We start from the raw sequence: 13,356 nt of genomic DNA, 5'->3' as shown, positions 1-13,356 counted from the left end.
TCACTTTTGTCCGTATTTTATTTTTGATATTCTCGAATCTAAAATCGGTAAATGTTTGATTTTTGTTTTGTTCGTGTTCATTGTTTTGTTAATTTTTCAGTTTGTTCATGTGAAATTGTTAGTTTAATGTCGTTAGATTCAAATTGAAGTTTAATTAATTATTTCTTCAGTTTGTTTCATGTGTTGTTATGTATTTTTTTTTCAGAAATTGTTAATGTTGGTTAAATCATTTGAATCCGTCATGTTTGTTGTTTAAAATAGATTTAATTCATGTTCATCTTTGTTTGAAGTTCGTTTGTAACCCCAGTGATTTAATGTGAGTTTAGGTTTTGGTTTTTGACTTGTTGATTTAGTTTGAATCATGTATTTTGTTGTTGATATTGTTGTCTCTTTGCTCATTCATTTTTGGTCTAAGTTAACCAGGATTGGTTCCCAATATGGTTAACTTATTCCCATTAATTTGAAGCTGTATGATTCAATCTGTGTTCATGAGATTTGTTGTTGAAATTGTTTAGAAATTGGTCATATTTGTTGTATTTTGGTTGAAATTGATTAGGTGAATTGGTTATAGCTGATGGGGTAGTTTGGTAAATTGCAGTACGTTCAGGGGTAAATTGGCAATTTCAGTAAGGTCGGAGGGGTATTTTCGAAATTGAACATTTGATGTAATTGTTTAATATAATGGGGGACAAGATATAAATTAGTGGGGAATAATGTAATTCTTTATGTTAAGCATGGGGGACAAGATATAATGGGGTGGGTTTGATATAATTGTTTAATATAATGGGGGACAAGACATAATGTAGTGGGGTGGGAATAATGTAATTATTTATGTTAAGCATGAGGACAAGGGTTTAAAATAAGGAAAACATTAAGTAGTGGGGACAAAAGCATGCAATTGAGGAATGTTTCGGGTTGGGGATTCAAGACAAGAGTCTTGTTATATATAGAGTCATTTGACACATTTTAAAGAGAGCTTTTAAGACTTGAGAGAATAGACTTGAACTTGAAAGACTTACTTAGAGAGAGAGGAATACATTCTGAAAATCTGAATAGAGTGTGATAGAGTTTAAAAAGAGAAAACAAAAACAAAGTGAGAAACGAGTTTAGTTTCGGGTTTTAATAAACGCGTGGGTTGTTGCTGTTTAGTGGGTTGACATACTTTTGGGTTTGTTCTATTTAGTTGTTCGGATTTCTTCAAAGTTTTCTGGGCCTTGAATCTGGTTCGAATTTGTTGCTGTTGGGTTGCTACTGTTGCTGTGTATTTGCACTACTACTGCTTCTACTGATCTTCATCTTCTTTCCTTGCTTTCCAAATACCAGGTACACAAACTGATATACTGGTTCATCTTGTAAGCCACTCGAAGCATGAATGCAAAAATGAGAAAGATTTGAAGTTGTAGTTTAATGTAGTCCTTTCTTTCTTTTACTGTCTGTATGTATATGTTCCATGCGTTACCATGTAAACTCTTTAAACAACTCACTTTCGAAACTTAACTATAATAACTCGAAAGTATGTAAATAAAGTAGGACCTTATCTTCATTTATTTTAGAAAAAGAAAAAATAGAAAATATAGTCATGCTAAGATTATCCTTTTAAAAATAATGAGACGAGCCTCGCCAAATAAAAAATGTAAATTGCGGGGCCCTCACTAATTGGTCATAATAAATACTTAGAATTTGGGATGGACTGTTTAGTGAATTTCACTTCCTTCCCCAAAGATAATAACGCGCTAGACTCTTTAGGCGCGATTTAATTAATCTTACCTTCTTAAACTCGGGTGCGCATTTCATGCGACCCAAATCTAAATCCCAAAACATTGAATAAAAATGTGTTCCGGATTGCGGGTGCATTTCATGTGACATAATCCAAAGATATGTTTTAAACGATGTTCACATTCTTTTAAAAATATAATAATAAAAGCGGTAAAGAGTTAAAATTGCACATGAGCGCATAATGGTATAAAATCAGATAAACAAGCCAAATAAGACAGTTGAGCGACCGTGCTAGAACCACGGAACTCGGGAATGCCTAACACCTTCTCCCGGGTTAACAGAATTCCTTATTCGGATTTCTGGTTTGCGGACTGTAATATGGAGTCATTCTTTTCCTCGATTCGGGATTAAATTGGTGACTTGGGACACCCTAAATCTCCCAAGTGGCGACTCTGAAATAAATAAACAAATCCCGTTTCGATTGTCCTTTAATTGGAAAAACTCCTTCGCCCCTCACAGGGGCGGAAAAAGGAGGTGTGACATTATCCTAATGATTTCTAATTATTTATCTTCTTTGATAATTTTCACTATGTCGAATTTGTCAAAGCTTGAGTTTGTGGCACTTGACATTTCTAAAAAAAATTACCAATTATGGTTTCTCGATGCTGAGATTCACTTAGCCGCTAAAGGCCTTGGTAACACCATTACTCAGGGTAATGAGGCATCAAGCCAGGACAAAGCGAAGGCCATGATTTTCCTTCGTCATCATTTGGATGAAGGTTTGAAGGTTGAATATTTGGCAGTGAAAGTTCCACTTGACTTGTGGACTGGTCTGAAGGAAAGGTATGATCACCTTAAGGCTACAGTATTGCCAAGGGCTCGATATGAGTGGATGCACTTACGGTTACAAGATTTTAAGACCGTAAGTGAGTATAACTCTGTTGTATTTCAAAAAAAATCTCAATTGAAATTATGTGGAGAAGTTATGAATGATGAGGATTTGTTGGAAAAGACTCTTACGATTTTTCATGCCTCAAATATGATATTACAGCAACAATACCATGAAAGGGGTTTTAAAAAGTATCCTGAATTGATCTCATGCCTTCTGGTGGCTGAGCAACATAATACCCTTTTGCTAAAAAATCATGAAGCCCGTTCCACAGGGTCAGCTCCGCTTCCTGAAGCGAATATGGCAGCTAGACGTTATAAGTCTTGAAAAATATAGAATAATAATCATGACCATATTAATATACGCGGGCATGGAAATGGTAAGAGACGATATAATAGTCGTCATCATGGTGGTCATGGCAAACGAGAGAACAATGTGAGTTCTCAAAATAATCCTTCAAGAGGAAAAAACGGTAACTGCCACCGTTGTGGCATGAAAGGTCATTGGAAAATTGAATGTCGTGCACCTGAGCATTTTATCAGGCTTTATTAAAACTCCATCAAAAGAAAGGCAAATAATGTTGGAGCATCTTCTGCTAATGCCCAGTGGAGTCTCACTTGACCTTTAAAAATGATTTGAGGCAGGGTCTTCAAACAAAAATGATGACAATGCCGAGGCAAATCTTGCTTTGAATGATGATGATTTTCAAGGCCTCGATGATCTTACTCATTTGGAAGTTGAAGATTTCTCTGGAGATCAAAACTAAAGTTTGATCATTTTACTAGGGAATGCAATTATGTTGTTATTTTTATTTTTAGTGTTTTTGTCTCGTCTAAAGTTGTTTTTATTTTTAAGTAGTACTTAAGTTGTCTTATGTTGTCGTTGGTGATGTTTGTTTTTCCGTATTTCACATGATGTACTTTTTTTTAAGAAGAAATTAAAATTCTCCGGTCTTCAATTGGATCCAAGATGAGTAATAAAGATTTATGTCTTTTGGATAGTGCTACAACTCACACAATATTAAGAGAAAAGAAATTTTTCTCTTATTTGGTTATGAAAAAGGCCTATGTTAGTACAATATCCGGTAGTACAAAGTTGATTGAGGGCTCACGAAGAGCAGCCTTATTATTACCTAGAGGAACGATATTAACTATTGATAATGCATTGTATTGTAGTAAGTCTCAAAGAAACTTGTTGAGTTTCAAAGCTATTCGCCAAAATGGCTACCATGTTGAGACATCAAACGAAGGAAAGGTTGAATACCTTTATATTACTACAATAAAAGTGGGTAAAAATATGTGCACGAAAAATTACCCGTATTTTCTTCTAGGTTGTACCACACAAACATTGGTGTGGTTGAATCACATGCCATAGTAAACAAAAGGTTTACTGCTTCTAATAATTTTATCATTTGGCATGACCGGTTGGGCTATCCCGGTTCTAACATATGCGCAAAATAATACAGAATTCAAATGGACACACATTAAAGAACAAGAAGATTCTTCAATTTAAGGAATTCTCTTGTGTTGTTTGTTCTCAAGGAAAATTGGTTATTAAACCATCAACAACTAAAGTTGTGATTGAATCCCCTGCATTTCTGGAACGTATACAGGGTGATATAGGTGGGTTTATACACCCTCCATGTGGACCATTCAAGTATTTTATGGTCTTAATAAACACATCTACAAGATGGTCACATGTGTGCTAATTGTCAACTCGTAATATGGCATTTGCGAAATTGTTGGCCCAAATAATAAGGTTAAGAGCACAATTTCCAAATTATGTAATTAAAACAATTCGTCTTAATAATGTTGGTGATTTTACATCTCAGGCCTTTACAGGTTATTGTATGGCCATTGGAATAAAAGTTGAGCATCCGGTTGCTCATGTTCATACTCAAAATGGTCTAGCAGAATCATTGATTAAACGACTTCAACTAATAGCTAGACAACCATTGCTAATGAGGACAAAACTTCCCCTTTCAGTGTGGGGACATGCTATTTTGCATGCAACAACACTTGTGCGCATAAGACCAACCAGTTATCATAAAGTATCCCCATTATAGTTGGCTTTTGGTGAGGAGCCAAATATTTTCCATCTAAGAATTTTTGGATGTGCGGTATATGTTCCAATTGCTCCACCAAAATATACAAAGATGGGTCTCTAAAGAAGGTTGGGAGTGTATGTTGGTTATGAATCTCTTTTTATTATTAAATATTTGGAACCTATGACAGGAGATTTGTTTACAGCCAGATTTGCTGATTGTCATTTTGATGAATCAGGTTTTCCAACATTAGGGGAAGAAAATAAACAACTGGAAAAAGAGATAGATTGGAACGTATTATCTCTATCTCATTTGGATCCTCGTACAAATCAATATGAACAAGAAGTTCAAAAGATCATTTATATGCAAAATGTTGCAAATCTATTTCCAGATGCATTTACTAATCTTTCATGGGTTACTAAATCGCATATTCTAGCTGTAAATGCTCCAATTCGAGTTGATGTCCCAGCTGGACAGTATGATGATGCAAATGAGTCTAGGACACGCCTTAAACGTGGTAGACCAATTGGTTCCAAAGATAAGAATCCCCGAAAAAGGAAAGGAGCAAATGATCAAGTTGATCATAACATGGAGGCAATTGCTCAAGAGAAGCATAAAGACATAACAATTGATAAGACTTCACAGGAGGTTATAGTACCTGGAAATGATGAAAATGAAGAGATCTCAATAAGTTATGTCTCTACGAGGAAAAAGTGGAACCGAAATAAAGTTGTTGTTAACAACAATTTTGCATATAATGCTGCAGTTGAAATAATGCAACAAGATGAGGATCTTGAGCTAAAATATGTCGATGAATGTAGACAAAAAAATGATTGGCCAAAATGGAAAAACGCAATTCAAGCGGAATTGGCTTAACTCAAAAAACGTGAAGTTTTCGGACCAATAGTCCGAACGCCTGAAGGTGTCAAGCCAGTGGGGTACAAATGGATTTTTGTGCAAAAATTAAATGAGAAAGGTGATGTCGTAAGATATAAAGCACGACTTGTGGCACAAGGATTTTCGCAAAGGCCTGGCATTGATTATATAGAGACATATTCTCCTGTGGTAGATGCAATTACCTTCAGGTATTTAAAAAATCTGGCAGTCCATGAAAAACTTCATATGCGGTTGATGGATGTTGTCACAACCTGCTTATATGGCTCACTGGACAATGAAATTTTTATGAAAATCCCTGAGGGATTTAAAGTTCCTGAAGCAAATAAAAGTTCAAGAGAAATTTATTCAATAAAGCTTCAGAAATCCTTATACGGATTGAAGCAATCAGGGAGGATGTGCTACAGAAGCCTTAGCGAGTATTTGCTAAAGGAAGGGTACAAAAATGACCATATTTGCCCTTGTGTCTTTATTAAGAGGTGTGGATCAGAATTTGTCATCAAAGCTGTGTATGTTGATGACTTGAATATCATTGGCACTTCTAAAGAGCATCCAAAAGCTGTAGAATGTTTGAAGAAAGAATTTGAAATGAAAGATTTTATAACACTCCCTCTTGGATGTCCAAAAAATAAATAATATGCCTCGTTAAAACCTTACTAAGAAAAAACCCCGTGGGAAAAAATCTTAGTGAAGGAAAAAGAGTACACATATCTGTAATACGCTTTATTTGCTGCCTCGTTAAAAACCTTACCAGTAAAACCTAGTGGGACAAAACCTAGGCTAAGGGAAAAAGAGTATAGCGCGTATCTTTTTTTTTAGTTCCCCAATTGCACTAAGATCTTGGTAAGACAAAATTTTGTCTTGGCCTACAAATTGAGCATGTAAAGGTTTTAAAGCGATTTTACATGGATAATGCACATTCATTAAATACCCCAATGGTTGTGAGATCTCTTGATATAAATAAAGATCCATTTCGGCCTCAAGAAAATGATGAAGAGCTCGTTGGTGATGAAACTCCATATCTTAGTGCAATTGGGGCACTAATGTATCTTGCCAACAATACTCGACCAGATATTGCTTTTGTAGTAAGCTTATTAGCAAGATTCATCTCCTCCCCAACAAGAAGATATTGGAATGGTGTTATGCATATATTTAGATATCTTCGGGGAACCATAGATATGAGATTGGTTTATTCTAATGAATTCAAGTAAAAAAATGATTGGCTATGTCGATGTAGGTTATTTGTCTGATCCCCATAAAGCCCGATCTCAAACAGGCTATTTGTTTACATATGGAGGTACTACTATATCATGGCGTTCAATGAAACAAACAATAGCTGTCACATCTTCAAATCATGCTGAGATAATAGCCATTCATGAAGCTAGTCGGGAATGTGTTTGGTTGAGATCAATGATTCAGCATATTCAGGAAATATGTGGTTTTCTTATGAAAAAAAATAATCCAACAACACTATAGGAAGACAATGCTGCTTGTATTGCTCAACTGAAAGGAGGATACATCAAAAGAGACAGAACAAAGCATATTTTACCAAAGTTCTTTTTCACGCATGATCTTCAACAAAATGGTGAAATTAATGTTCAACAGATTCGTTCATGTGAAAATTTGGCTGACTTGTTCACTAAGGCTTTACCAACCTCAACATTTGAGAAGTTGAGATAGAAGATTGGAATGCGACGTTTTCGAGAAATAAAGTGATATTTTCATGAGGGGGAGTAAGATACGCGTTGTACTCTTTTTCCCTTAGCCTAGGTTTTGTCCCATTGTGTTTTACTGGTAAGGTTTTTAACGAGGCAGCAAATAAAGTGTATTACATATATATGTACTCATTTTCTTTCACTAAGATTTTTTCCCGCATGATTTTTTCTTAGTAAGGTTTTAACGAGGCATATTATCTATTTTTTGGACATCCAAGGGGGAGTGTTATAATATCTTTAGTAAATGTAGATAACCACTACTCCCACTACTTTCACCCATGATGTAAATAGCCTCTCACTACTCATTACCATTATGATTGTAACTCTCACACCTCCATAACCCCTCCCCATGATCTTCCCCTATGATCTCAATTGTTAATGTCATGTTTAAGACAATCATTTTATAACCTTCAGATGTAATAGTATAAATAGAGGCATGAAATATGAGATGGAACACACTTGAATACTCGATGAAATAAGAAAGTTATCTCTTCTTCTCATGTCTTCTTGTTTTATGTTGTTACTTCCAGCTATATTTTTTAATAATTTTTATCTTTTGATATTTAATTCCTTTATTGTTGATATGCGTATTCTTATTTCACATTCTATCTTCAATAAAATAATACATAAATTATTGCATTTCTTAATCTGACTATTATTAAACATACCAACCAAATCTTGTATTAGTTATGCGGTAATTATATTTTTATTATGCATCAAATCAATTATTATATTATTTTATGTGAGATTAATTGCTTCAATACCACAAGTAAACCACCATAATGTATAAACTTTATTGTTATTGTGACATATATCTACCACATTATCAGCTGATGGATACCACATATATGTCTGTCTCTCTTTGGTTGATACCAAGAAACTGAAAAAGAATATTGGAAAAGGCACCAAAAAGGAAGAAGAAAAAGAAAACTTTATCCTCAAATTTCCACCTTTTTGGCATCTGTAGGGAATTAAGGATAGATCCTTTTTCCTTTGAAAGAGAAAGGTACCTTGGCTCTTTTCTTCCAGAAAAATTCTAGTCTATCTGCACCAAAATATGAGGGACCTACCATGTCCTATGTTATTCTTTCTATAATAATAATCTCCAATTTATAGTCAATTTTCTCTTTTTCCCCCTCATACTCTACCTAACATAATGTTATCCTAACAAAATATCTTAATTTGTGGCTGAAGTTCAAATACTTGGTAGTGATGACTTTGGGAACGGATTTTGTTTTTGTGAGTCTTGTACACTTGTGTCAACAGCAGCCAATAAATACTTATTTCAGTCCGATGCACAAAGCATTTTGCGTTTACATAGAGTCCGAGGCAGGGGCGAATTCACACACAACGAAGCGGTATCATGCAACACCGCTTCGTAGATTTTTTTTTATTAATTATATGTATTAATACTGTGAGGAAGCGGATAAGTAGGAAAAATGACACCATCTGACATAAATTGTCTCTTGGTGTGTTGGTTATGTGTTTGATTTTTCTCTAAGAGTCAAAGTTTCGAACCTCAACTAGCACATATTTTTTTTTGTAAATATTTGAGAGAGCCTATGTGGTTAAAAATTGTGATGAAGTAAAATTGAATTGAGGACTTTTCCTACTTAAGATTCAACAAAACCAATAGATTAAGACTATTTCTTGTCTAGAAGTATGATAATTAACGTTATTATTCTCGCTCTTCTATAAATTTCGACACCGCTTATAATATTTTTTGCGTACGCCCCTAGTCCGAGGAAGGGCTGCATTCCAAGGGGTGTGATGTAGGCAGTCTACCCTGATGCAAGCATCAGTGACTGATTCTACGACTTTAACCCATGACCTCTAGAATACATATATCACTTAGCTATGGTTAAATAAAATGTCCGTATGAAAAATACAAGTTTTGTATTAGTTTGATATAAACACCAAGTACGAATAAGTTCTCCGATTTCAGCTTGTCATGGTATGCAAGGGAAGTCTTGTAATTTGTAATTTTTGTGGAAATCTTTTATTGAGAATGGCAATCTGTTATTAACCTAGGAAACTCCAGTGAAATTTGTATAATGGGATGTCAAAGACTGAAATTTTTTCCTTTCTGAGGCACCTTTAATGCTCTTTACTGCAGTTTTAAGTACTGAAACTGACCATAATATTAGGAGTCTGTAATGTAATAGGTTCATAAATAGTTTATTTCCTTAGCCAAAAAAGTTAATCTTCACATGAACTACAAAGTCCATGATATTAGGATAAACCTATCACAAAAGCAATGCAAAAACCACAATAAAACTATCAATATCACAAGTCAGTAAAAACTTCATATATAACATCTCAAAGCAAAGAATATTCCAGATGTATCATTGCAGATTCTTCAGCTCATCTTATTTTCTCTATCTACTATTAAAACTCTACAGGTTTATGTACAAAGTACACATACTGCAAAACTATAAATGCTTATATTTTGAACAACGAACTTATGTTGCTACCAAAAATTAGCTGCTGCACTAACATCAGTGATACTGCTTCTGCTTCCTTAGGAACGAGTTAACGCGAAATTGAGTCTCATTGTGTGCTCTCGCGGAAATTAAGCGATCTAGACAAGGCTGCTGGATTAGCTTGCAGTACGAAAGAAGCATCAGATTCACGGTTTCTATGATCAGCTTTTGTATTAAAGGCTTTGAAGAGCCTAGCCCCACGAACCGAATCAATCTTCTCATTCTTGATACCTAGTGTTGACCATATAGAGCTTTTCGCCGCTTCATTTGGATCATCAATCCTTAATGTCTTAGGAATCAGTACACATCTCTCTCCTTCATTTTCCCGGGAATGTTTTCCTAATGTCGGTGAACTAGGACCGGTGTTATGGACCGATTGATCAGAAGATAGCCACGGTACGTTCCAAGGACTTGCTAAAGTGCAGCCCCAGTAAGGTTGTGCTGGATAGAATGATCCTGGAAAGCCAGAATAAGGCCACGGAGCGCCTTGAAAGTACGGTACTTGAGGATGAAATGCCTGAAAAATTTTCAAATCATGTGTACTAGAATTGTTTTCTTTCTCAGTTAAAACTGAGGATGTACTACAAACTCCATTTGATTGATCATTCCCAGCCATGGAATCACAAAGGGGTTCATCTGATCCAAATGTTAGGACAGTCCCGTTCGCCCTTAAAGCAGGAAGATGCATTCCATAATTTGAAGTGGAAGAACTTTTGTTCTTGCGGCGGCCAGAACCAACAGGCACATTCCTCATTGTTCCACCAGCAGTCCAATATCTCTGGCAATTCTTGCAAAAATAACGAGGCTGGTTTACGTTGTAATTGTTATAATAACAGAACTTTGTTTCCATGCTATTACATCGCGGACATGGAACTAATTTGTCAGGCTTCTTGAGTGTCTTTTCCTGATCACTCGAATCTTCCTCCTCGGCAGATTTTGGCGATAGTGTTTCTTTATCCGCATCATTTATCTTAAGTTCATCACTTATACCGGATGATGTTTCTGGTTCAACCAACGAGTCTGCAGTTGGATCGACAAGTTCATTATCTTGTTTGCTTTGTGTAAATTCTCCTTTTGAAGTGATCTGGTCAGATGAAAAAAAAGAGGTTAATTTGAGCTCTCACAAGAAATCAAAACTATTCGTCACCGATAAGATGATAAATTATATTCTTAGCATAAGTAATAAGGATTTGTCATGATATAGATGTATTGGAATTAATCAAAATCCAATAACAGGCCATTAAAACTCTCAATATGTTACTGTAGAAATTTCTTTCTTCTAACCTTCATTTTATTTTTCCCTTTTGGTAAAAAAGATCTAAAAGTGAAATAGTATAAATTTTGCAGAAGCAATCTAGAGGCAATTAAACAAAATTGGCTGGATTACCCTAGCAGGGGAAAATATACCACAACAACTACGTCTTGATCATAAACAAGTTGCGGTCGGCTATATAAAATGGTTTTCCTGAAGCTCAAAACCTCAGTCTGACTCCCAAATGGTACCAAACTAGCTCCCAAAACATAAATTTCCTAAATTCCTACAGACAAAATGATGACAAAGCTAGTTTTACATTTCCATTTTAGTCTATGATATCAAGAAAGATTGACTATAACAATAACAACCCCAGTAAAATCTCACTCTATACGCAGGCCTAGAATACTGTTTCTGGTAGACCTCTGCACAACGGAAGATGCTATCAAGAGAGACTGAATTTTTCATAAAAACAAAAATCACCAAATACCAAAAAAGAAAGTCATCCAAATTGCATTTTTCATTAAATCATCATATATTTGTAAACAATATGGTCAAAGCAGACTCAAATATAGACTTTGTGACAGAGAGAAAAACTCAAAATCTTTTTACCTTATCTTCATTTGAAGCAGTTGAAGTTGAATACGACGAGCTTTTTCGATTCCATAGACCTCTTTCCTGTGTCAAACCAATCGTTTGACCAAACAGCTTAATCTCAGGGTCTCGAACTTCTGACATTCCAATTACTTAGAATTCTTCTCTGTTCTGTTTCTTGTTCTTGGTTTTTTTTTTTTGTACTATGGTTTGTTCTAATAATAATTTGAAGGTTGAAAGATGGGAACAAATATTTATCTTCTTGTTTTGTTTCTTTGATGGTTGGTGTCTTATAGTTTGGACTTTGGACTACATACAGAGGAAGAAGAGAAGAAGAAGGGGTTTTAGAGTTGGGGGATGGGGGTGACACGTCAATAAAGGGAAAGGATTTAGAGCCACAAGTTTGTATGTGGCAATGAGGAAATCTTAATTTGCTTTGTTTGAGGGGGAGAACGGTTTAGTTCTTTCAAGTGTGTGTGGTTTGTTTGCTGTTTTTTTGATTCCGTAACCAACCAAAACAATAAAGTTGTCTTAAAGAAAAAGAAAAAAAGGCGAGTGCTTTTTGTACTATTTTTTCACTTTCCTTTTTGTCCATGTCAGCAGCACTTTCCCAATTTGACTATGCCATTTCTTCTAACCCTAATTCTGATTTATTTTGTCCTTCCCCACTCCATAAATACAATTTGAGGCGGATTCGAAATTGAATATTACTCCCTCCGTTCTAATTTATGTGAACCTGTTTGACTGTGCACGGAGTTTAAGAAAAAAATGAAGACTTTTGGAATTTGTGGTCCTAAACAAGTCCAAATAGGCCCAGAATATTTGTGTGGTTATACACCCTTCTCATTAAGGGTAGAGTTGTAAATTAAACTAAATTATTATCAAATTTAGAAAGAGTTCATTCTTTTTGGAACAGACCAAAAAGAAAATAGGTTCACATAAACTGGAACAGAGAGAGTATGAATTTTAGCTAGCGTTTGGCCATAGATTCCAAATTTATTTTGAAAAATCTGATTTGGGTGAAGTTTGGTTTGAAAATGAAAATGTGTTTAGACATACATTTTCAAAACATATTTTCCAATTTTATTTTTGGGAAAACATGTATATAATTCCCAAGTTTTGGGATTTTGGCCCAAAATCAGCAATTGAGGTGATTTTGGGATTTGGGGTATGAGATTTGGGATTTTGCCAAAATGTGAGCAAAATTTATGGCCATACATGAGTTTTGAAAATAAATCCCAAATTTATTTTGACAAAACTCATGGCCAAATAGGGCCTTAGTTTGGGATATACCACAATAAATACTTATAATTAGTTAGTGAATTGAGAATTTGACTAGATAAGTGCAAATTTGAGGATTGGTGGAGCAGTACAGGGAGAGGAAGAGGGACTTATACATAGTATTTATTGATCTTGAAAAAGCATATGACAAAGTCCCTAGGGAGGTTTGATGGAAATTCTTAGAGGCTAGAGGTATATATGTGGCATATATGCAATTAAGAACATATAAATGGAGCCAAGACCCGAGTTAGAATAGTGGGTGGAGATTCAGAGCACATCCAATCCTTATGGGTTGCATCAAGGATCATCCCTTATCCCATTTTTATTTGCTTTAGTGATAGGAGTATTGATACGACATCTCCAAGGGCAGGTGCCATAGTGTATGCTATTTGCTGATGATATAGTATTGATTGACGATACACACAATGGGGTTGACGCGAGGTTGGAGGTTAGTGCAAGGGCGTATCTTGCCTGTCATCTACGGGTTT

At 35.2% G+C, this 13,356-nt stretch overlaps 1 protein-coding gene across 1 annotated transcript; it reads right to left on the bottom strand.

Annotated features, from left to right (window-relative positions):
• Positions 1–9,551: 9,551 nt before the first annotated feature.
• On the bottom strand, positions 9,552–12,001 carry LOC107832809 (cyclic dof factor 1). Its single transcript, XM_016660695.2, has 2 exons — positions 11,606–12,001; positions 9,552–10,825 (listed from the first exon to the last, which is right to left on the bottom strand). The coding sequence occupies exons 1-2, from the start codon at positions 11,729–11,731 to the stop codon at positions 9,809–9,811; spliced, it is 1,143 nt and encodes a 380-aa protein (XP_016516181.2). The 5' UTR covers positions 11,732–12,001; the 3' UTR covers positions 9,552–9,808.
• Between the last annotated feature and the right edge of the window lie 1,355 nt (positions 12,002–13,356).

The sequence above is a fragment of the Nicotiana tabacum genome, chromosome 20 (genome assembly GCF_000715075.1).
Source record: "Nicotiana tabacum cultivar K326 chromosome 20, ASM71507v2, whole genome shotgun sequence".
NCBI classification, from domain to species: Eukaryota; Viridiplantae; Streptophyta; class Magnoliopsida; order Solanales; family Solanaceae; genus Nicotiana; species Nicotiana tabacum.
Note: the sequence above shows the minus strand (reverse complement) of the source record. Positions and strands in the feature narration are given on the sequence as shown.